Genomic DNA, 26127 nt, shown 5'->3' on the forward strand with positions numbered 1-26127 from the left:
AGTAATAACTAGTTGATGAAAAACAGAGAGTGACACTGAGGCTTTGCTCCTTATAAGTGTAAGTCCTTGTTAGACTCGGATTAGAATGGAGGATAACATGCTTGATGTTCTTTAGACAAGGGATTATCAACCTTTTTTTTTTTTGAGTGATGTACCACTTATAAAATATTTATTTAACTCAAGTACCCCTTACCAGCACAGAGCATTTTTAGTTTCATCGATGATTCTTTTATTTGGGTGAAGGGGGGACTTGGTTTAAAAAAAAATGAAATGAAATCAAAAATTAAGTTTTTGGAAAAAAATTCAAACATCCATATCAATTCTCAATTAAGTATTTTGGAAAAAAATTTCAAAATCCATAAAAATTTTAGTTATAAAATTAAAGAAAAAAAAAGTTCAAACATTAAATTTTTTGGAGAAAAAATCAAAAATCCATATCTCTTCATAGAAAATTAAATTAAATTACAAATATTAATTTAAAAAAAAAATTTAATTCAAATATGAAATTTAAAAAAAAAAAATTTAAAAAATTAAATGAAGTTTTAAAAAAAAATTTGGGGTGCTACAACCCCCCTGTGGACCACCCCTGAGTTATTACAACTTGTAAAATATTCTTTCAAAATCATAAGTATCCCTTGGAGTGCCTCCAAAGGGTACTCGTATCCCCATTTGAGAACTACTGCTTTAGAACTCCCCAATTTAAGTTATTTCATTGAACATATTTAAACTGATGTTATTCACTTTCTCCAACGTCTAAACTAACTAACTATAAACTTAACCTTGATTTTGGAAATTGGCTACCGTAAGAACTATCTAGCTTTATTGTCGAGGATTTTTTTTTTTTTTTTTTTAAATATTTAAAAAATTGACATATGAAACCGATAGTTTGGGGTTGATGCTATTACATTAAAAATTTGTGTCAAATCTTAGCGAATATTAATTTGTTTACATTATATTCAAGAAAATTTTAGTAGCTTTCATTTGGTACCCCTTTCAATACAATAACACCAACCTCTGTTGAGCTACAATGAAAAAATGGGTTTCATATCTCGACTTTTGAAGCATTAAAAAAAAAAAAAAGTCAACAATACAGCTAATTGCCTCTTGTAGCAGGCACAACCAATGTCCCAAATGTAAGTAATTTTTAAGGGTAGTTAGTTTAGACCTTGCAGAATGTTTATTATATCAGTTTGCATATGTGAAAAAATGAAAAACAATCAAATTTGAATAGGTGTAATTCCATTACTAATGACAGAGTGGGACTTGTGATAATTTTCTTACTCCCAAGGCTGCTTGCAACTGATTGAATTAAACATGACAGCTAAGCTTTTATTCTCCCAAAAGTTGTTTAAACCAGATTCCTTTTTATTTAAACAGACTGATAGGATAAATTTTATGCAGGGAAATTCGTGGGTATAACTACTTACCATATACGTTGAGTCGAGCCTCATGTAGAACAGAACCGACTGAGTTCTCCGCTACACATGCATAAAGACCTCCGTCCGAGGAGACCACGGATGATATGTTTACATGACTTATGACGTCATCATGTATAGTGACGTATTGACCCACCATTATTCTGTAAAGGTAAAAATATCCGAATTACATTAGTTATATAATAATTTGACTTATTATTAGTCAGGAGCGTCCACAGGGGGAGGGCTGGAGGAGAGGTAATCTGGCCCCTCCCCAAATTAAGGAATTTATGCTTTTACTAAAAAATTTAATATCAGATTTTTATTTTCAAGAATTTTAATATTGTAAATTTAATTTTCTTTTTGAAATTTTTTTACAACAAAAATTAATTTTATGAATAGCTATTGATTTTTTAAGTTTTTTCCAAAAATTTAATTTGTCAAAATTCAATTTTCTGTGAATAGCTATGGATTTTTTGCTTATTTTTACAAAAAATTTAATATTTGAACTTTAAGTATCTAGTTGTTTTTTTCCAAAAAAATTAATTTTCTGTGAAAAGGATTTTTGAATTTTGTAGGAAAAAAATTCTAGTACCAAACCTCACACAAAAAAAATCCTGCGGATGCCCCTGTTAGTATATGTGATTGGATATTTGTTCAGGAAGGTATTAAACTATCTATTATATATAGGTTTTTTAATATATATTATATAGGAATGAAAGATTTTTTATTATAGTTAGTCAGTCATAAAGATGTTTTAGCACAAGGATGAAAAATGAGGATGACAAAACGGAAAGGGAAGAATTGAAGGAGGGGTTTCTATTACTAAAAACCCATTAAGAATATAAATAAAATATCCGCAAATATATGGAGTTTTATTTTTATTTTCAAAAAAGTTTTTATTGCCCATTATTTCATTATTCAGTGAGGAATTTGGATCTTGGAAAGAGGAAATATGTTCTTGTGAAAGAATGTAGGACACATATTGAATAACACTCTTAATTACCTTTGATTCTGAGGAATGGGAAAACCATCCAGAAGCCATTTGATACGTGGTGGAGGATTTCCTTTTCCAATACATTTGAGAGATACGGTGGGTCCGGGTTGAAGGGTTTGCTCGGAAAACTTGTAGAGAAGAACGGGAAGAGCATCTAAAAATATATAAATTGAATAAATGTATATTATGTAATATATAATCATGTTATTTTATCAAAGAAAAAAAAAGAAGAAAAAAGATGATAGAAGATGAAATATCTCTTTTTTCTCGACAAAAATAGTATAACTATTTTTTCAAAAGTAAGAGAAAACTTTTCGAATAAATATTAAATGACACTTTTAGTATTAGCAATGATATTATTAACATTATTCTTAGTGGTAATGATATATATATATATAATATAATGTTTGATTCTCCTTATAGTTATGACAGTTCCCATCTCTCATACTCTTATGAGAAAGGAAATGGTACATTTCTATTGCTTAAAACATATGTATGTAGTCATATTCTTAAAGCAATTACCTTTTCGTACTAGGGTAATTATATTTGGCCTGCATATCTAAGATAAGATAGGTTTGAGTTGTTATTGCTTAAGATCCACCTTTGTATAAAGTATTTGAGTCACATGCTTGTTTCTAAAGGAGTGGCTTATACTTTTTGAAAGGCTTTGATTAGATTGTTAAGATACGCGATTAATGAAAAATATCTAAATGTAAATTTTAAATAAAAATGATTATATACTCATGATTTGAAATATTTATTTAATATTTATTATTGTATTCATATAAATTATTAGTAGAGTTCCTCTATTGCCTGGGTATCAACTCATCTTCTAAAATTTAATTCCGGACGGTACAATTCTGTTCTTTGACTTTTTCAAGACCTATACCAGGCGTGATAGACTGTTTTAAAACTTGCTCTGTATATCTAGCTAAACCAGGATGGATTCCTTTTGCTTATATATACTTAAGGGACGGGACAGTGCGAGTGAACAGTTCATGAACTGTAGGTGTTATCCTATAAAACAACACAGGAGAACAATTAGGTAGGCAAATTTTGTACAAATAAATTGAAAGAAATAATCGAATTTATCTATGAGCACAGACTCCAAAACTAATCTTAGTTTTTCTATAAGTTATCTGACTTCTCAAATATCGGTGTTTATAGTAATTCGGTACCAGTATAATTTTGATGCATTTTTAAGCCTTAAAACGATCACTAAATTAAAAGTAGGATTAATAAAACTTATGTAAAGTGTTTTTTATGATTAAAAAGTATTTTTATTGATTCAGTATCTTATTCTGAACTCGATATATTTGTATGGTCAAAAATTATGAAAATGACATACTTCTTTTAAGCCTATATTAAAAGAAATCCAATATATAATTTAAATTTTTTACCGATTTAACAATAATCAGCATGGTAACCCTGACAATTTAAAGAATATTTTCAAGGAGAGCAGCTTAGCAGTCATTATGGTGCATTAGAGCAATTACAAGCACCTGTGACGAGGAGGAGATGAAACAAATTAGAACATTGGCAAGAATTATTATGACGTCGATCCTCAATTTCTACTCCGAGTCCAATATCGACTCCCAATTATAATTCCTAATAAAACCTCCAGAGTTATTTTCTGTCGTTTATGAGCACACATAGTGTTCAATCCGGTTTCGAATATATTTATGATACTTGAATGCTGTAGACAAAACAGACTAGGAAAAGAAAATACACGGTGATGAACATTCAGTGTATTTTTTAGTTGGTATTTTTTGGAATTGGTAATCTGAAGCATGAATTTACTTTTTCTTAGAAGTTGTCATTATTATTTAATTTCTGAGTAATGAACATCCTTTCCTACATAGATTCAATTATATTCAAAACCTGTGCTCATAAAAGATTTGTTGCAGAGTTGTAATGCTAGGTTCTTTTTTGACTCGGAGTAAAATTGGGTATCGACATCGGATTAATTATAGCAAATGTCCTTGTATATATGCTTTTCTCCTTCCTCCCTTGTAGCAGCTGATCATAGCTGATCTAATGAAACGTCATGATCATTATTCTTTCTCTCTTCCAAAACTTTCTTCAAATTCCCAGAATAATCATGCAGATTTTTGGTTTCTTAAGGTGCCAAATAAATAAACCAGTCGAGCTATAAAATTACTAGATATCTTTATAAAAACTTATAATACGCCTTGCTTGCTGATAGTTTTGAATTTTCACTAAAATATATAAGTATGGTAGGGGCATCCGGTTGATTTTTTGAATTGTTTTATTAAAAAAAATTTAAAAATCTATAGTTATTCACATAATTTTTTTTTTTTTTTAATTTACAAAAATTATTTTTCTTACAAAAAAATTAATTTTTTGTGGGAAGGTTCACGTGGATTTATACAATTTTTCCATTCCTAGATTTGGGATATAATGATGCCAACAGCACTGATGAGAACGGATTTTTATAAATGATGGTATGTACAAGGTACATATTTTTTTTCCCAACATAAGTATTAAGAACCTGAGTAAAAATGAGTATAATTATTAATTCACCCAACAAAAGCATACAAACTTTAAAATAAAACAAATTGCAAAAAATAATAAATAAATGAATATGTATGGCCATACTTTTATTTTGGTATGCAGTATGTATGTTTTTGCTTGCAATCTAATTTATTAATATACTCGTACCTATGTATGTAGATGAAGATATTCATTTTTTAAACATTGTGTGTATGTTGCAAGTACATACATATTCATATAAATACGCAACTAAATGAATTATTTTGATGTATGTAGGTAATTATATTTCAAAACCTTAAAAGTAAAAAACAATTGCTGTGGGTCACTCCCTCAGGACATTTATCTTATACTTAGCCGCCTCGATACATCTATACATCTAAACAGATACACAAAATGGAGAAGGTAAAATTATATTAGACAAGTTATAATTATCTATTAAAATACTCCATTGCTCCGCACAAAATAAATATTTATTTTGTACCCTATATTGTTTATACATTAGGGCGGTTTCCCTTTCAACTTTTTTCAAATTGCGATACGGTAACTGCGTAAAAATTTGTCATTTGGTAAGAAATGTACGCACAGGATTGCCCGTAGGAAAATTGCCATCTGCTGTAAATAACCTGCAATTACAAGGTGTATTCAAAAAGTAAGGGATTTTTCCAATTTTGCATGATAAGTATTGGTATGCTCGATTTTTTGGTTTATTTATACACTCGCCACGAACATATATTTATTTTTTCAGCTATATTATATGTTTAGTTTGTTTGTCAGGGCCATAACGGTTAGAAGTATTTGCATGTTCCACCATTTTTGTCCATTGAAAAACATGGATCAAATAATTTACTTCCATTTTTTTATGTGAGAAATGAAATTATGTGCTCCAAAACACTTGAAATGTTGACAATGGCAAACGGTGTAACTATTCTGATTTAAAAAAATGTTAACAAGTGGTACAAACTCTTCCAAGATGGCCGGGAAGATGCCAATAACGAGCCTCGCTCTGGACTCTAACATCAGATGAAAAAGTTGAAGCAAGGAAGAAAATTGCTTTTGAAAACCGTCGAATTACTATCAGAGAAGTTGTTGATGATATTGACATATCGGTTGGGTTGTGCCATATTTTTTTTTGAACGTTTTGGGCATGACACGAGTGTAAGCGAAGTTTCCCCGAAATTGCTTAACTTTGAAGAAAAGAATCCGTGCATTTTTTGGCAAAAAACAATACCAACATCATGCCTCAGCCATCACTGGAAAATCTCAAGGCTATACCGAAAAGTGCTTATCAGAAGTGATTCAAGAACTGGAAAAAGCGATAATACATATGTTTTGTATCCGAGGGTTATTAATTTGAAGGGGACAATATAAATATTATTGAATAAGTTATTTTTTTTTTATAGAAATACAAAGTCACCTTACTTTTTTAACATACCTTGTATACTTCATAAATAGTGATTCATCTACTGATGTGTTTATGGCCAATTTTATTCATGAAATTATTTCTGGGGGCAATCTTCCTAGAATCACTAAGGTAATAGCCTAAGATTTTTTTTTTTAAATGAATGCCTTGATAGCAAAATAGTCTTTTTTAACTATTATTTAAAATATTAAAGAATCGGCATCAGAATTTGTACGAAAAAATTGCATTTGAATCGGTATCAGGATTTTTTTGGAATTGTCCCATCACTAGTTTCAACTTCTTTAAGCACACCATTGATACTAATTAATTAGTTAATTTTGAAAAAAGAAGAAATTTTGGATCGAAATTGGCCATTTTTTTTGTTTCTTGTACCGTTCTAAATATGATACCTTGTTTGTAATAATTGAAGGGATGTGCTCAATGACTTGGGGATTCCCTACTTTACAAAACATAACAGAATATCCTGTTTTATCAACAATCCATTCCACTAAGGTTAGATTTTGTTATGTTATCTTTGATTAACAGGGAAACCTCAAAATGGAAATTCGAAAAAATTCGTAAAACAGACCTACCTATTAATGTATAAGTCGATATTTAAAGAAGTGAAGAATAGTAAGAGCAAGTCATTTGCATTCAAAGAGAATATTGTCAGATATATTAAATCCTACATATTATACAACTATTCATTTTCAACTCATCAATTTATACTTATATACATAAGCTATATCTAAAAGAATAAAAGGGAAATTGTGATATATTTATTTTACTTACAAATATAAAATATATAAAAGGAATGAAACTTCATCTCACAAAAAATAAATAAATATATTATAATATTATTTTATTTGTATAAAAAAAAATATGGAGAATTGAAGCTGAAGGGCATTTATTAGATTATTTTCTCATTTCATTTCTTTGGTTCTATAAAATACATACTATGTATATGAAATCAATATGACTTCATCTCTTTATTGTTCAGAATTCATTCATCATTAATGCATTTTTTGTAGCTTTAAGAGTGTATAAATTAATTACTATTAGATGTAATTAATACGAGGCATTACTTTTTAATACTTTTAGATGTGTGTTAATGAAAGTCACATATTGCAGAATCTACGTGCATTTGATTCTAAATGCATTTTTATGAATTCTTATCTACATATATGTAACAATATAACATATATTAGGTATAAATATATCAATATAGAGGAATGGAAATTTATCAAATATGCTAGAGTGAGATCTTCATTACATCCCTACTGCCTCAACATAAAAGTAATCTTAAACACAAATCAAGGGAAGAAAGAAATCCCAATTTATTTTTTATATATGTTTACGTATATAATAGTGATAGGACGATAGTAAAAATTCGGGATGCGGATTCAGATTTTATAATATTTCAAACAAAAGTAAATACATTGCATTTTGCTATAATATATAATTATATTTTTGTAAATGCATCATCACTAGAAGAAATAAAATAGTTAGAATTTTGATAAATTATTTGCTGTTTAAATAAAGGTTAAAAAAAAAATCCCAATTCTGATTTTGATTATTTAATATTTTAAACAATAGTTAAAAAATACAATTTTTTTGTAAATACATCTTTATCCGAAAAAATTAGATAATTCTAATTTTTATAAATCATTTGATGTCTAAATAAGGGTAAAAAAATCCAAATCCAAATGTCAATTTTTTTATATTTTAAGTAACAGTTAAACAATACCATTTTGCTATTAGGGCGCTTGGTTTTTGGATTTTTTTTTGAAAAAAAAATTGAAAAATTAATTTTCATTAGAAAAAAAATTAAAAAGGTAATTTTTTGGCAAAAAATTTTAAAAATTAAAATAATAAAATTTCAAATATACATTATAATATTTAACTATTTTTCAAAAATCCATATTAATTAAAAAAAAATTTCAAAATTCAATGTCAATAAAAAAAAAAAAAATTTGGAGAAAAATTTGAAAAATCTACAGCTTTTCACAAAAAGTTTTATTTTTTAGAGAAAAAATTTAAAATATCAAATATATTGGAAAGAAATTTCCAAATAATTATTCTGCAAAAATATATTTTTTTATAAAGAAATTTATGATTTAAAATATAAAAATAATTAAATTCAAATTTTTAATTTTTTGGAGAAAAATTTCAAAAAAGCATAATTATTCATGGAAAATTAAATTAAATTTCATTATTATTTTTTTTAGAAAAACAAAGTGTCAAATATTCCCGATGCCGATCCTGATTCCAAAAAAACATTATATTTTCCGATTCCTATTAATCGTCCAATCATTCTATATGCATCCCTATATTTTATAGAAATATTTGAGTTATAGGCATTGTATCCAAATTTCTGAGACGCCTTCAGATACCCAAAAATATGTTCTATAATTTGTAGCCTTCGTCCGTTTATGATAGTCATATTGACCACAATATGCCCCATTTCAAATAAAATATAACAATTTATTATTCCTTTATGTGAAGATCTATTTTGACTACTTTAAGTGCAGTTATTAATAGGAATAATATGTTAATAGTAATTGTAGATCATTTTTTTGATATATACAAAAGTAATCCACACTTAATTTTGAGACAAGACATTCTAGCTTACTTTTGTGTTGATAAGCCACATCTCTCAACCTTTCTTCCAAAATAAAAAAAGAGTAAAAAGGACTGAAATAAACTTATTTATATAGTCAATTATGATAATAAGTAGCATTGTGGGCATGTTAAAAAAAGAAAACCAAAATCAATATGGTAACCCTGACTTAGTTAATCTCAAAAATTACTTCGATTTCGATTCTCTAACCTACTCAGAGTCCAAAATGGACTTACATTTATAACTCCACAATAAATCCTCTTGTTTACTCTTCGTCTTCTATGAGGACATACAAATGTTCAATTTGGTTTCGTATAAATCCATGATAGCTTGTATGTTGTAGAAAGGGAAGTTCACTCATCAGGAATAATATTATAATGATAACAGCTTAAGAAAATTCATTCACCTATTCAGAATGACAACTCAAAAAAAAAAAAAAAAAAATATGAGAGCAAAAAACACGAACCAATAAGCATCACTGTACAATATAGTTCTCAAATATTTAGACTCGAGTCCATATTTTGTATACTTGCAAATCAACTTAATCTCACAATCAAAGTCTCAAGACTTGACTTGGACTTGATAGCTAAGACTCTCGACTCGAAAGCTATGCTTTACTAAACTCAAGAAAAACCATTACAGTATAGGATATTACATTATTATTTAAGACTTCAAATAAAATGATAATACAATAGGGAACTTGATAAAATTATTTATGGACTCAAATAAGACTTGAACTTGAACTTATATTTGTGAGCAAAGCCTTTATGATTGACTTGGTCATATAAATTTCTATTATAAAAAGGGTCATAGTACATTTTATTAGGACATGGTCATCAAAAAAGTTTCACTAAAAGTATTTTAAAAGTTTTGTGAAAAAGTATCCTCCTTCCTTGTTCAATTTATTATGAACATATATCAAAACATGTTTTTATTCGTCTTTATTTCATAGCTTTCTGCAGGATCATGCGTATTGGCAAGGTACTACAGAATCAGGGCCATATTTTGAAATAGGTAGATCTAAGTTCATTTTATCATTAGGAAATATTTTTTATATGATTTTTCGGTAGAAAATAGTACATAAGGCAGTTTTGGAGATTCCTCTAAAAAAATATTTTCAAAAATCTTTGGATATCTACATCTTTTCATATCATAAAAAAATATTTTATTACAAATTATTCATTATTCATTCAATTCTGGTACCATCAACTGTGACTATATCAGTGATTCTCTTTTGGAGAGCAATGCAAGTACTGCATATGTATTTCGGATTTATCTTAATCTAGGCCTTATTTACAGGTGCCTTCATGTCCATCAGACTCCTGTGTCGCTATTTACATGTTTTTTTAATCTAAAATAAATGATCACTCCTTCATCTGGTATAGATTTAAGGTAATTTGAAAGTCCTTTGCAACGTTAGAAATGAGTTTGTTTCATGCTGTTTCTAAGGATATTTCTTTACATTTTTACATAGACTTACGACCAAGTTTTACAACTATTTTATTAACTGTAGTGTCAGATACTCCAAGATCATTTTTATGATTTTAGTGAAGAGTTTGGTTTTCTCTTAATGCGGTTTTTAGGGTTTTGTCTGAGTAATAGTTTTTTTAAAGTAGAGTCATTCTTCCTTTTAAAGTTCCAATAATATTTTAACTAATTTTACCATTACACAGTCTTCCTAAAGACTCTTCCAATAAGTCTTGAAATTTCAATTGGAGGGTGACTTGCAAAAATTAATGTTGAGACCATAAGTCTCTAATTACATTTTTTTCATTTATTAAATTTTTTTATAAAGTTTATATTTTATAAAAAACATAAATATTCAGAACTTTAGATGTCAATTATTGAAATTCCCCATAATTTAGAATAATTTAATTGTGAAAATTACTAATTTTATTTTCAAAATTAATTTTTATTAATTTTATCATATTAATACTAGAACATTTTGCTTTCCATACTCAAATTAGTAAGAAGATATTCCAGTTTTATATTGAAACAAAAGGATGAAAATTGAATTTTTATCTCTGATATCATAAAACTTTTGTTTAGATTAATACTTAAAAAGTTGTTTTTGATTTTATAGACAAGTTTGGTCTAAAAAATGGAATATTAAATTATGAATATTCATTTTTTTGGAAAAAATCAAAAACACTCTTTGATATTTAAATTTTTTCTAAAAATCTGCCACTATATACGGAAAAATTAAAAATCCATGGCTATTATCAAAAAATTAAAATTTTAGGATAAAAATTTCCAAACTCCATAGCTGTCCCCAAAAAATTGAATTTAAAAAAATAAAATTTAAATATTATATTTTTTTGGAAAATGATTCCAAAAATCTTCAGCTGTTTAAAAAAAAATTAAAAAATTAAATTTCTAATATAAATTTTTTTGGAAAAAATAATAAAATATTAAATTTTCTCCAAAAAATTTAAAATTGCATAGTTATTCAAAGAAAATTAAATTTGTAATATAAATTTTTTTGAAAAAAATAATCAAATATTAAATTTTCTCCAAAAAATTTAAAATTACATAGTTATTCAAAGAAAATTAAATTTTTTATCAAATTTCAAATATTAAATTTCCCTGTAAAAAGCAAAAATTCTTTAATTTTGGAGAGATGTTTTTTTTCATAACCTAGCAAAGTAATAAATAAGTATTTGAATCCCAAATTAAACATTATTTTCCCCAATTCCAGAAAAAACATCCAAATCTTTGATTCCCGATTCTGGTTCGGATTAATTGTCCCATCACTAGTTTTTACGCTAGTTAATGTATTAAAGAGGGACGTAATAATATTTTAAATGAATATCGTTGATAAAAATTGCAACCATGTGGATCCACAGTTCCATAGAAAGAGGTTAACAATATTAATTTAACTGTAAATTTAGTGAATCCTCCGGAATAAAAAAACAACAACATATGTTTAAGAAGAAAGTTGATATTTAAAATATGGATACTGACTTTTCTTCTAATTCTTATAAAAATATACTTATTGGGCATGCTGCTTTAGACTCTCAAATCAGGCATCAATTTTTACAGAAAAACTGTATAAGTTTGCCGCAAGCCATACTTTCTCTTCCCATCTTAAATAAACATAATTATTTTAAGTATTAATTTATTAATTATAAATAATATGAAGTCTTCACATATATTATATTTCATTTAATAGTGCTCTGATTTTACTGATCACAATGACCCAAATGAGTATCAGCTTGGGATAAGATTAAGATGTGATCTCTTCTGGCCTCATCCCTCAGTCCAAGGCTTGACTACGAGTCCCTGATCTCCCTTCTCAATAAATTTATAAGAGCCAAACATACAATCTCTGCCACATACAGGGGGGTCCAAAGGAGGTGGGCTCGAGGGGCTGTAGCTATGGATTTGGGAATAATTTATCAATTTAGTTAATTTACTTTTGGATTAAAAAAAAATCAAAAACTCAGCCCCTCCCCCAATATATATAACCTTACGGACCCCCCTGACATAATGAGACCTTCCATCTAGTGTTAAATGTCTCCGAATATCTCAAAAAAGCCGAGGTCCATCTCCTCCTACTCCAACATAATTTGCGTTTTTTCGCTTAGCGAAGTTATCTCCTTTTTTATTAAAAGGTTGCAATAATTGAATTTTGACTTTCTGCTGTCGAATTTCGAGATGGAGAGATAAACTATGACATACAGACAAACCTATACAGGCTACCCATTTTTACTTTCATTTATGTGATTTTAAGTGCTCAATTTTTTTCATCATAGTTTGCGTGCCTAGGACTCAAATTTCGAAAATGACATAATACTACATATTTATTAAAACAAGTCTTTTGAATCATCTTTAATACAATCGTATAAATAATATATTATAAATATAGTAGCATTGTGACATTGTGTTTGAAGAAAGAAGGAAAGGAACGAGGTAGGGGGGAGAAAGTGTCGTCTATTTATATTTATAAGATGTACCGTGTGTTCGATAGAAATAAGGATCCCTCTGTTAACTCTCCAGGTTTCGTAAACAATTTAAAGTCTTGAAACTACGTCTCATAAAAGTTCTTCTGTTAAACTAGCAACAGTTTGGACTGACGGCCTTCATACAGGCCTGAATATAACCTATTTGTATTGATGGGAATACCAGTTCCTGTTAGAGTACCGGATATTTCGGCTCCCAAATGGCTCTTCAAATTTTTGTTTTTTGCCTCTATCAATTTGCACTGGGAGGAAGTTATACACTCCGGGAGACTGCCTGAAGGAACTTAATGTGCGACCCCTCTGAAAAGTAATTGTTCGGCATGATTGTGTAAAAAAAATTGAAAAATAAAAAGCTCCAGTTTATCCTATTGGGGAAAGAAATATATGGTATTGAAATTATAATTGAAAAGTATCTTTATTTCGGGGCAACACCCGGTAAGTGTTATTATTCATATCATCTGACATAAATGAGAATCTCTTTTGCTTTTATGACACATTTATTTTATCAAATATATACAAAATAAAAAAAATGTACCTATATATATATACGTATGACTTTTTAACTCGATAAATATAGTAGATGTTTCTAGGGGTGGATATATTTAAAGAAACTCCAAGGAAAGAGATGATCTGTATGTCAATAGATAAAATAAATCATCGCCTTGAATTCTGATAGGTTAAAAAAATGTATTGGGCTAAGCTCAACATTTGTACCACGTCAATTTTAGGCACGGTGTTACATCAATAACAAAAAAATTACGCTTCTTGTCAGCTGTCGATGTTTCTGCTAATTTTTACCGAGATCTGCGTTCTGAAGATTGATTAATTGAATTAAAATTAGCCCATGTTAAGCTGTTAACTATTCCCAACAATCATTATTTAATAATATGAATTCCAAAATATTGGGAAGAATCAGCTAACTTCTACCAAGTAATTTTGGGTCTTTCTTCAGTTGTTTTTTTGTATGAAAGATTGGGAGATACAATTAAGATAACGACGTGAAGCATAAATAACTCTATTAAAGGAAATCACATCAAAGATTTAGAGTAGTGATGGGACAATTCTTTAAAAAAAAACCATGCCCATTCTGATACAATTACAGTAAAAATTACGGATTCCGATTCTATAATATTTTAAATGATAGTTAAAAAATACAATTTTGCAAGTATATTTTTGGTCGTCCACAGGGTTATATTTTAGTCGGGGTGGAATTTTTGTGAAAAAAAAAAAATATAAAAAAACCAAAAATTGATTTTACTTGGAAAAAATTTTAAATATTAAATTTTCTGAAAAAAACTTCAAATATACAATTTGATATTAATTTTTTTCAAAAATCCATGACTATTCTCAAAAAAAGAAATTTTTTGAAGAAAAGTTCCTAAAATCCTCAACTGTTAACAAATAATAAAAAAAAATGAAAAAAAGATTCAAATATTGAATTTTTTGGAAAAATATGTCAAAAATCCCAGTTGATCTAAAAAAAAAAAAAAAAAAACAGGAAAATAGTTTCAACAATTACAATTTTAGTATAAAATTTTTGAAAAAAAAATCGAAAGATTTAAATGCGCGCTTCTCCAAGTTAAGTAATTTTAATATATAATATATTCTTCTAACATTTATTACTTGTTAGCTATTAATGAAATATATGGAGCAAATTATGTAGATTAATTTAATCATTTGCAAAAAAGATATGCACATTCCAACATATGGTACATTAAATTAAATAAATCTAAATTTTTATAACCTTTAAAATTTGATAAAGGAATTGTATTTAATATATTGCGTATATTCAAAATTTGGAAAAATTGACAGTATATATTTTTTAGCTAATTACAGAGGAGGAAAATGAGATGAAAATCCACTTTTTTACTTGACTAATACAAATGTAATCTAAACTCAATTTTGAGAACAATCATTCTATTTTGAGTACACTGACAAGAAAAAGTTTGGAAAATAATACTTCTTTGTCATTTTCATTAATATTTATGACTTTATCAATATTTTTTACTTTAACACGATGAATAATAATATGAAAAAACAGGTCTATCAAATACTTTTAATTATTTGTCTATAAAAATCCAGCTGTTTTGGGCAGGCTTAATTACATATGTACATATTGTTTCTCTCTGGCAAGTATTATAGATTGGTAGTTAATTCCTTCAGAATAGTTGTCATTCTATCTTGAAGACGCAAGCAATTCCTTCTGGACAAGGATTAATAGGAGGAAGGAAGTTTGTTTTTCAACAAGACAACGACCCAAAACATACATCCAAGCTCTGCAAAAACTTATTGGAAAAGAAAGAAGCCTCACATCTTATCTATTACGCAATGGCCAGCTCAATCTTCTGATTTAAACACAATAGAGCTATTGTGGGAAATCCTAGACGAAAAGATCGGGAAAAGTGCCTCGTAAGTAAGTGGAACATTTTGAAGAATGCTTGGAAGGATATCACACTTGCCTATCTTGAAAAACTAAAAATAATAATGGCAAAAGTCTTTAATACAGTCATAGCGGCAAAGAGAGGATTTTTTGATGAAGTTAAAATTTAAACAAATATACTTTGATTTTTTACAAATGAATGCTTATACCCGTATAGAACCTTAATTTTTCTTCATTTTAATAGTCGAATTACTGTTTTACCTGATCATAAAGGCATAAATAGTTAGAAAATTAGTGAAATTCTATTATTTTTTAAATCTTGCCCGCGTATGTAAAAAAAAAGTCATGATAAAAATCCCGCCTTAAAGAATGCTACTAAAGATATGGTAAGTATGTTAGACGTATGAAATATATAACATAGAAAACTTTGGCTCCAACGACGTTTGAAATTAACCCAAACTTTAATTCTTGTCTCTAACTCGACCAGCATTGTGTCGTTATTTTTGGAACTAAGAACAAATGAGCATAATTTGAAGGACTTCCTACAATTGGTTGGATACAAAACTAGATGTTTCATTTTTGAAAAAAGTTGAAACATCTGATATAATTGTATTTAGAAAACCCTTTTTAAATTATATTTATTTACAAAACTAATTTTGATGTTCATTAATTAAAGTATTTTCACATAATTTGACAATCAAAATTTTAAATAGTTATTTATCATCATAAAGTACTCATAAATATTTCTAAATGTACATATCAGTTATAAATCAAAAACGTCTCTAAATATAAGCTATCAAAATATATTAATATTTGGATTTACTTGAAAATATTTCAATATTTAATGTCAATACATAGTTATATATGAATATTATGCATAGATATAAAGATAATGGAAATCATTGTGTATAGTATATATACGAACATGGCAGATATTGTATCTAAGTGTATAAATACGTACCTACAAAATATATGGAGGTTTGATATTACCCATTCCTTTCTATTACACAATTAATAGTAGGGATGAGTGCGGGTAATACTCGTATCCGAAATGATAAAATCTGCGGGGTCACAAAATTAGGGAATTTTTGCTCTTTACTAGAAAATTTTAAATAAAAGAAAATTAACAAAAATTAAATTTTTTGGAAAAAAATTTAATTTTTGTGAACAGCTGTAGGTTTTTGATTTTTTTTTCAAAAAATTTAATGTTTGTGAACAGCGGAATTTTTTTTATTGAATTTGAATTTTATTTCTCAATTTTTTTCCAAAAGTTTCATTTTCTGAGAATAACTATGGATTTTGAAATTTTTTCTTAAAAAATTTAATATTTGTAATGTTTTTCCAAAATATTTAATTTTTTATGCATATCTATGCATTTTTGAAATTTTTACAAGTAATATTTTTCCAAAAAAATATTTTTTTTTTGCCTTGGTGTTTGGATGACTTATACTGCAGGCATTCTCCTCGACATGTACTCAGAAGATGTAGTCGAGGGGATTGGCATCAGGGCTGTGGAACCAAATCTGTCATTAAAGAGCTCAAAAGTCTCATTAAAAAGAGTCTTGTAACGGAACAGACAGTTTTTCTTCATTGTTGGTGTTAATAGTAGCCTCTCCAAACTCACAAGGCTCTTTCCACCCACTTTTTGACAGCTTTCTGCACAGTCTGGTGTGACATCCCAAGATCTCTTGCATGAACCCTCATGGACTTGAGGGGATTGACCTGTTTTCTAAAACTTTTCCGGGCCCAGTTTGGCCTTTTTGACAGATCCCTTCTTCCTCTCCAACGTTCTGGACTTGCTGACGGCGTAAACGGTGGTCCCAGAGACAACCTACTGCTTGGAGTGCGCTAATGGAGATTCGTCAATCACGTTCAAGTGTCATTTTCTCAACTTGTACGTAAGCTAGGGTTTGTTTTGTTTTGTAACTAATTGTTTATATCTAATATATCTCAATACGAATTTATTTCAATCATTCAACCTTCACTTATTATTGAATTAGTAAATGTTCAGATTTCAAACCATTATAAAAAAAACATTAATACAGATAATATTGTATAATTTTTGTTTTAAGGGTATGAATGTATATTAATGGACAATATGTTCGAAGTAAGAAATTCACCAAATTGATTGTAGCACTATTCATCTCTAAGGAGAGCATAGAAAAATATGCAATTTAAAGTTAAGTTATATTATTACTCTAGATTCTAAGTAATATATTTAATTTACTTTCCCGCGAAGTAACTTATTACTCAACCCAATACTGTATCTTCCAAGCTTTCTTTAAAAAAAAATAACCAATAAATTTTCAAAAAAATTGTTCACCATTGATTACAATTAAACCAACCAAAAGTTCAAAACACTCATTTGGGGGGGGGGGATTTGGAGGGGAGAAGCAGGCAAATAAATGTTAGTTAGATAAAGAAGTAGTTTATATTTTAGTTTTGCTCGTGGCGGTATCATCTACCATGAAAGCTAAGCAAGAAATTTCTATAATTACGTCACATAAACTTATATTGTTTTCGTCTACGGTGTTATTACTCATTCGGTATTAGTCAGCAACTAAGGTGCATACCTTATTGTTAGTTGAATTAGATCATGTTGTTATACTTTTGAATGTTTTTTTGTAGTGAAGGTCATTTATATATATTAGACTGTACCGTCATGACAAAAGTTGGAAATTTGGTATAGCCGGATATTTTTAATTTGGAATTTTATTCCTCTAAACAAAAAAATAGGCAACAAACGTCCAAAAAAATGCTCTTTCATGCGCGCGTTTTGATTTAAAATCTATAAAATATGAAATTTTGATGTTGTTTCTTACAAAATTATTTATTTGAGTCCAGTAACAAAATTTTCATTGCATAATTTATTTATGAAAGGTTATCGGAAACCAAAGAAATTAAATATTCATAATAAATGAAAAGTATCAAACTTGTAGAATATAAATATATGGTTAAATAAAAACAAATCAACCCTATGTAGAAATTAAGGAATGATAAATAAAAGGTCGTATTTTTAAGAGTTTAATGAACTGTTTTCGTTTTAAATTATAAATGGGTAAAATTGGATGTTTTATTTGGCTTTAATAAACAAAGAAAATCTATTTTATAGTAATATATTAAACACTGGATATAAAAAAGGAGATTGACCTAATAAAAATGAAGAGAAGCGTCAAAATAAATGCCCGTAAACGTGGTACCAAAGCAGAATAATTATTTATTGGTGGCATGTTTGGAACTAGCATAACAGGAGGCAAGGTACAGAAAGATTGTTGTAATATGGTTGGAAAATATAGGTTTAATCTATAATACTTAATAGTTTATAAATCATTTAACTGGATTCAAATCCATAACTTTAAAGAAACAACATCAAAGACCTTTTTTAATTTGGATGTTTGATGGTTATTATTTTCTTGTATAGAGGAATAAAAACTCAAATTTTTTTCTGCTGGGATAAGAGGAATGCCTTCTAATACGTACCTACCTACCATATATATGATTAGACTTTTCTTAATCATCAAGGACATAAATTACTCAATTAACTCTTATAATTTCCTCTCCTACCTTTTTATACTACAAACCTCAGATGAGGCATTCTTAAGACATAAATTAATATTTATGGTTATATAATCTCCAATTTAAAAATAAGGGGGAAATAATATCTATATAATATTGTAATATATATCATGTATGTTGCTACAGCTATATTTTTAAAGGATCATCATCATTCAATCCTTTCTTATTTAAAATATTTATGTACCTATACTCAGATAGATATAGTTCTACATAATAGAAGGACGTCTTCTCTTCCATCCATAAACATGATTTATTGACAGTAGGAGCCCATACACCTGCTCCTGTCCTCTCTTCAATTAGTCATTTAATAAACAAACCATATCAAGTGTACTTACTTGTGTAACAATATTGTCTTCACGATGTATCAGTGGGTTTCCCAATATTCATATTTTAAAAAATAAATATAAAAACCCATTTACTCCTAACACATGCTACCCAACAAAAAAGATCTCAAATATTACAAAACTCTTATATTGAAATCAAATTAGCGTTTAGGGATTACATACTTAGCTACACAATACACATTCTTTTTGTATATTGGGATTAGTGGAATCTTGGAAATGTGTAAAGATGTTTGCATAGCATTTTTACACCTATATGCAATATGCATATGTCATTTAGCTATTACTATGGCCAAATGTCTTTCTTGACCTCTACTATACATTTCTTTATTAAAGTAAAGTTTATACAGGGGAGGTCTCAAAAATTTAAAATGCCGATTTCACTGTTGCATAAATTTATTTCGTGCCATTTTTATAGCAAACTTTTGAAGCTAAAGTTGGTAATTTAACAATTTTTTACATTTTTTATTCAATATGCCCCTCTCCAATTGGAATGATGGCTTCAATACGGTGACGAACAGAAGCACGTCCATGTATCCTTCCTCCAGCCTAATCTCACCATTCTGGACTTCGTAGTTTCGGGTGTGTCGAAGAAAAATGTCTGCCATACCCCTCATTCAAATTTGGATTTGCTCCAAGCTGCCTTCATGTCAGTGCAGTATGCCATGGGCACGCCCTTCTGTGTGAATACTTGTCAATCTGTTCACCGACTTTTTGAATCTGTTATTGCTTGTTAAAGATGACATATTGAATAAAAAATGTAGCCACATATAGTGTGTTTACATAAATCAAATTAATTTTGAGTTGCCGTTCCTTGATTCTATAAAAAACACTTTTTGTTGCAATTTAGTCATGCTACTTCAAGTTTTGGGTCACTACTCTGTAATTAGTACTTTGTTACTTTTATTATATATCGTATCTTCCCTCCAAAAAGATACAGAGAAACGGACCAAAATCCGTTGGTAGTGTCTCAATTCTTTACAACTATAGAATTGTAATTAATTGTCTTTATAAGAGCTAATTCAGATTCCACCAATAAAATTTCATAAGAAAAAGCATATATATCCACAGTTAATAGCAAAATAAAGTGTAAATTAGTACGTTAATTTGAATGCTAACGTAAAATCTAGTAATTTTTTTTGGCTTGGATTTTTAACATTAGCAATTAAATATTAAACAACTAACTTTCAAAAACTATATACATTCTATCTAACTATATCCTAGCGTTGGGTATTGAAATATTTATTGGATATGTATACATATTTTTGTCATTTTAGCAATTTCTTTATAAAAAAATTGAAAGCATTTTTATAAAGAAACCCTTTGGATTTGTTGCGGAGTTATTAATTGTAAGTCCTTGTTGGACTCAGAGTAGAATTGGGGATTTACAATTCTAATTCTAGCAAATTTCTTTGTTTATATCCTTTTCTCCTTCCGTCCTTGTCACAACTGATTGTAGCTGATCTAATGAAACGTCATGAACATTATTCTTTCTCTCCTCCAAAACATTCTTCAAGTTGTCTGGGTTACCTTGACGATTTTCAGGGTCTTTTTTTTAAACATCCCCCATTCCACATTGGATGTTCATCATTAACAATGGAGTATAAAATGAAAATAAGAAAATAGGAATCGTTGTAGTAGCTAAGTACATTTTGATGCTACTTTGAAATAATTCCATGCAGTATTTCCCGGGAGGTTACCGTGGAAAATCCTACAAAATCCTGAGAAAACGGGATCTCGGGAGAGAAACCCTCGTACCTACCTACATACATTATTTAAATATATAATAAAAAAGAAGTGTCATTTTTACAACTCTTTGTCATCTAAGAATATATATTACAGATACTAAATACTTTTATGTTTATCTTTTCTTTATCTCTACCCATTTATATATTTATGTACTACAAGGAAAAGTGTACAAAATATCTATTGGAAAGGGGGAGCGGCTTTATCTTATTCTGAACAGGGTTTTTTTTTAATGTTCGAAAGCTCCTATCCTTATAATTTAATTCTTGAGAAGGAAACATTTAATTACAAATTAATAAGCAGGGTGTGTGCTCATAAAAGACTCTAACTGTAACTCTGAGAATGAGCTTTGGAGAATTTATATAATATCAGACTCTGGTTAGCACTGAGGATCGGCATATCCTAGCTCAGGAGTGCATGCAGAATTTTTGTCTTGACCAAGAAAAAGTTATTGATTTGGGAAAAATGGGTTATTAAATTTTCTTTAAGGGTATATTTTCTTTAAAAAAAGAAGCTTATTTGACCAAATCCTTGGGTGGAGCAAACTCGTTTTAAATTTTTAAAATATACACCAAGCCCGCTTCCATTAAAAAATATATATACTTATAAATAATGTTGTGGAACCACCTTGTTGCTAAAAATGAAGAAAGATTTGAGTTTATTTCCTCCCTTTTGGGGCTGCTTCCAGCTGATCTAATAAAACGTCATGACAGCTAAGCTACTCTCCTACCAAATATTCTTCAATTAGTCAGTATTACGACGTTCATTTTCGAGTTGTTTTATATTTAAATGACCACTATTTCATAAATACGAGTATATCATCATATCATATTAAGGACCGATACTCAATGATGCCAATCGTTAGCATTTTTAAAGTTCGCCTATTTTTTGGAGTTGGTAAACTATAGAGTGTATTTTCTTTTCCTAAGCTATAATAAATATTATTTAATTCCTGGGAGTGAACTTTCTTTTCAATTACATTCAAAAATAGATTGAACATTTGTGTGTGTTCATAAAAGAGGGAGACTAACTCCGAGGGTTTGTTGTAGAGTTATAATTGTAAGTCCTTGTTGGATCCAAAGTAGAATTGATGATCGACATCTGAGAAATTCTAGCAAATGTCCTTGTTTATATCTTTTTCACCTTTGTCTTTTGTTAGAGCTGATCTAAGGAAAGCCGTGACAGGTAAGGTCCTCTCCTTCATAACACACTTCAAAGAGTAAGGGTTACCATTTTGATTTTGTGTTTCTTTCTTTTAAAAAATCTTTTAACAATTTCCATAACTAAATATATCTTATAAAGTAATTTGCCCTATTAAAGTCAAAAACTGACTGAAAGAAAATTAAGTTTTTTTATTCATCAAAGGATTTTATTTTATTAAGTTTAACATATAAACTATAGGTACATTAGCAAGAATAAATATAAGCTTAATCAAATAATGCATTACCTTCCATCATCATCAACAGTGCTCAATACTAAATGCAAATAAACTCGTTTAAATAAAGGGAATATTCATATTATTACTTATTACTATACCATCTGCCTATATGTACCAACTACTATGTACATACAAACTTTTATTCCCTAAAAGAAGGAGATGTTTTAAGTGTATGTAGGTATGTACTATACCCACTCAAACAAAAAATGTACAATTTTCATCAATATAAAAATTAATTATAACTATTGGATCAATCATGTTACATAAGAAAGTTCAATTACAAGAACCAAGGGTTCTCCATTTTCCAGGAAAACTAAATGCTTTGAAATGTAAGTATTTCTTTTTATGTTTTAAATTACACGAAGAATTCGGCATAAAATATTAATTTCCTCAAACAAAAATCAAATCAATTTTATTTAAACTTTCAAAATCGTTAAATATGGACATTATCAAGGAATATTAATCACCTTTCAATAGTTTTCAGAACGATTTTAACAATAAAAACCATGTTTTTACAAAGGTATATATCTATCTACATGTACTTTTTATGTAAGTATATATATATATAGATATGCTGCTTTTGTTGAGATAAATTACTGTTTTATAATAATTTAAGAAAATTGATGGATACTGTTATTCTCTTTTTGTAGATTGTTCGATGCAACACTTTGATTGCAAAACGATATATATTCACAAAAAAATATGGAGGTTTTCTTATGAGTTCCTGTTTTGAATTTTCTGTGCATAATTATAGATTTTTGAAATTTTCCTACAAAAACTTTAATATTTGTAATTCTTTTTACAAATAATTTTATATTTGAAATTTAATTTTTGATTTTTTCATCAAAAAATTTCATTTTTTGAAAATATCCTTGGATTTATGATTTTTTTTGAGAATGGGTGTGGGTTTAAAATAAAATTAATATTTGAAACTTTGTTATATTTGAAATATAATGTATGATTAATTAATTTTTTTGTGAGTGGCTGTAGATTTTTGAAATTTTTTTCTAAAAATCAGTCATTGGATAACTGATGATAAACAATGAAAAGATTCCAATATGAAAGAAAAACATTATATGATTCCGGCTATTAAATGATGATTTAAAGTTATTCGTTAAAGAGAATGACGTAATTATTATCCTTTTTTTAATTTTTCAAAGGAAAGGTTATGAGATACAATGAAGATCCTAAACCATGTGATATACAACTTACATGGTTGCACATAGTCAAATCCCCTTTTCGTTAAATGTAAGCTATAAATAAATTATTTCTAAAGTTATTCTTAATTTACGATAGGATATAAATAAAGTAAATAGCTACTGAGTGTAATAATTTATAATCATATTGTCCCTCTTTATACCTAGAATATAATTTTTTTTATAGATACCCTTAATATCATAGAAGAGAGCAAATAAAAACAATGTATTAGAGATGTATCTGACTAATAGTGTTGATACTCAGTAGGGACGTCCGCCAGATTATATTTTGTGGGAGGGGCTTGGTTTTTGGGGTACAGCCTCGCCATCCCACCCCCAGTGGACGCCTCTGCAAAGTTTTTGGTGGACCAAACTAAGTTTAACTTTTAAATAAGTTCGTACTGGACTGGTTCAAAAAAATCGGTTTCATTTTTAAATTCGGTATAGATCGACTCTAGAAATGAATTGTTGATGAGGTCATGTTTGTTTCAAAATTGTGAACATTAACCCAAGGTTTATAGAAATATAATGTTTTACAATAACGCGCGCACGACTGAAATTTGACTTCCTCCACGCTTTTTAATATTGACGTCATAGTGTATGAGGGGTTTGCTTGTTTTGTCAAAATCTGTCTTTTTTGCCCGGCAGTCGGTACAATACATGAAATTGAAAATTTTAGCAGTAGTGACGTGATAGTCTATGATTGGCTGCGTGTTTTGTCAAAATCTGCCTTTTTGCCCAGCAGTAAGTACGATACATCAAATTGAAAGTTCTAGCAAGTCCAATTACTTGACGGTCTAACTTTTTTTTTTCTATTAATTTTGTGTCGACCTACAAAAACTAAAGATGGGCTATTTGGTCAAATAAATTACTATTTAGAGATTAGAAAAGGAAAACAGATGGTAGATTTTCCTTCTTTTTTTTCCCTTCATTATTTATTGTACATCTTTCTCTAATAAAGACTTTAGATTGCCACCTACCTTTTTGATATTGAATATAATTAATTTTATTAATAAAATGCCTTAAAAAAGTTCATTATCCTCCTGGATTGCATTTAATTGGATATCCGTGTATCCATTTTCCCTCGGAGATTATATTTTTCCATTTGAATATCCTATCAACACGCCTTTTGATCCTCTCTCCATTTTCTGTTCAAGGGATCTCGTCTTTGTGTGCCTCACTCGATGGATTACAGCTTCTTTGATCGAAGGATTGCTCATTGTGCAGATGCCCCTTCCCTTTCAAGGTCTATGATAGTGATTTCTGACATCGTGAATCCTTACTTCTAAGTTCAAAGAAATAAGTTCAAATTTTCTACGGAATAATTGTACAATAACTAATGAGTTCCATAAAAAGACAGAATAATTCACTGAAAGACCAAGTGAAGAACAGAAAGAGTTCTCATCCTCCTATCCAATGCTCCTTCATTGAAAGTCTGAAGTTATTTTATTCTACTTCGTCTCTTACTCCAAAAAAACAACAAATATATTTTATTTACTAGAGTCCAACAGTTTCCTTGATGTATATAACGCAGAAATAACTTATCTTAATTAAAATTCCATTTATAAGGTGGAGTTTGTTATGTATAAACTATATGGATAATTACCTATATAACCTGGGCCCTTGAATTTTTAATTACTTGTGCCCCTCTTTTGTCCCTGGAAAACGAGTAGAAGATATTAACAAAAAAATATATGGCCTTTTTCTGAAGGCTGCAAGACTTTGAGAGAAAAAATAATGCCATTTTTGGAATCAGAGGATCAAATTTTATTAAATTGAGCATATACTATTTTTGTACCATTTTTGCTGTGGGACAGTGTGATTTGTTGAATCTATTTTTATTTTATTTTATTAATAACTTATATATCGTATCATTTGTCCGCTTATGACTTATAGTTATTAATAATAATATAATTGTTTTTTTATTTGTATTTTTTTAAAATTTATCCATACTTATTTAACTTACTATTATAAGAATACGTTATAATACTTAAATAAATTATTTTAATAATGCTCACTATTTGAATTTCACGATAAAGACTTCATACTTCGTAATAACTAATACTTTTATATAATACTGTCCTTTGTACAAATTCAAATGAAGTATATAATAATTATATTTGAAATATTGAAATTCCCAACTCATCATGAATGGATATCTTCAATCTTGGAATCTTTTAATCTCCTTTACAAGAAAGGAGTCGAATCTGCTCTCTTGAGATGGATGATCGAGTTAGACGTATCTTTCTTCGATTTACTCCATCTGGCTTTGGCCCTATCTATTGGAGAACATATTTGAAGAGTCTTCCTATTTTCGTCCGCAAGAATATACTATAACTTGCACTTTACCGATGATGGCCTCCACCTTAAAAGCCCTGGGAAGATTCAGATCGGTAGCCACTACCCAATCAGCTTCTGACGTCGTGACTTGCAGTTTTTCTTTTAATTTTACTTGACACATTCTTACCAAAGATCTAACCCTATTACTCTCGTAGAAAATATGTGCTGACGTTTTTATTTTCTCGCTACAGAATCTGCAGTTC

At 28.6% G+C, this 26127-nt stretch overlaps 1 protein-coding gene across 1 annotated transcript in view; it reads right to left on the reverse strand.

Annotated features, from left to right (window-relative positions):
• The window catches only part of LOC121117075 (cell adhesion molecule Dscam1-like), a 219158-nt gene that overhangs the window by 96118 nt on the left and 96913 nt on the right, over positions 1-26127 (reverse strand). The window contains 2 exon segments of the mRNA XM_071888296.1: positions 1428-1579; positions 2422-2566. Of these exon segments, the coding sequence (XP_071744397.1) occupies positions 1428-1579; positions 2422-2566 (297 nt within the window).

Source organism: Lepeophtheirus salmonis, chromosome 5 (genome assembly GCF_016086655.4).
Source record: "Lepeophtheirus salmonis chromosome 5, UVic_Lsal_1.4, whole genome shotgun sequence".
NCBI classification, from domain to species: Eukaryota; Metazoa; Arthropoda; class Copepoda; order Siphonostomatoida; family Caligidae; genus Lepeophtheirus; species Lepeophtheirus salmonis.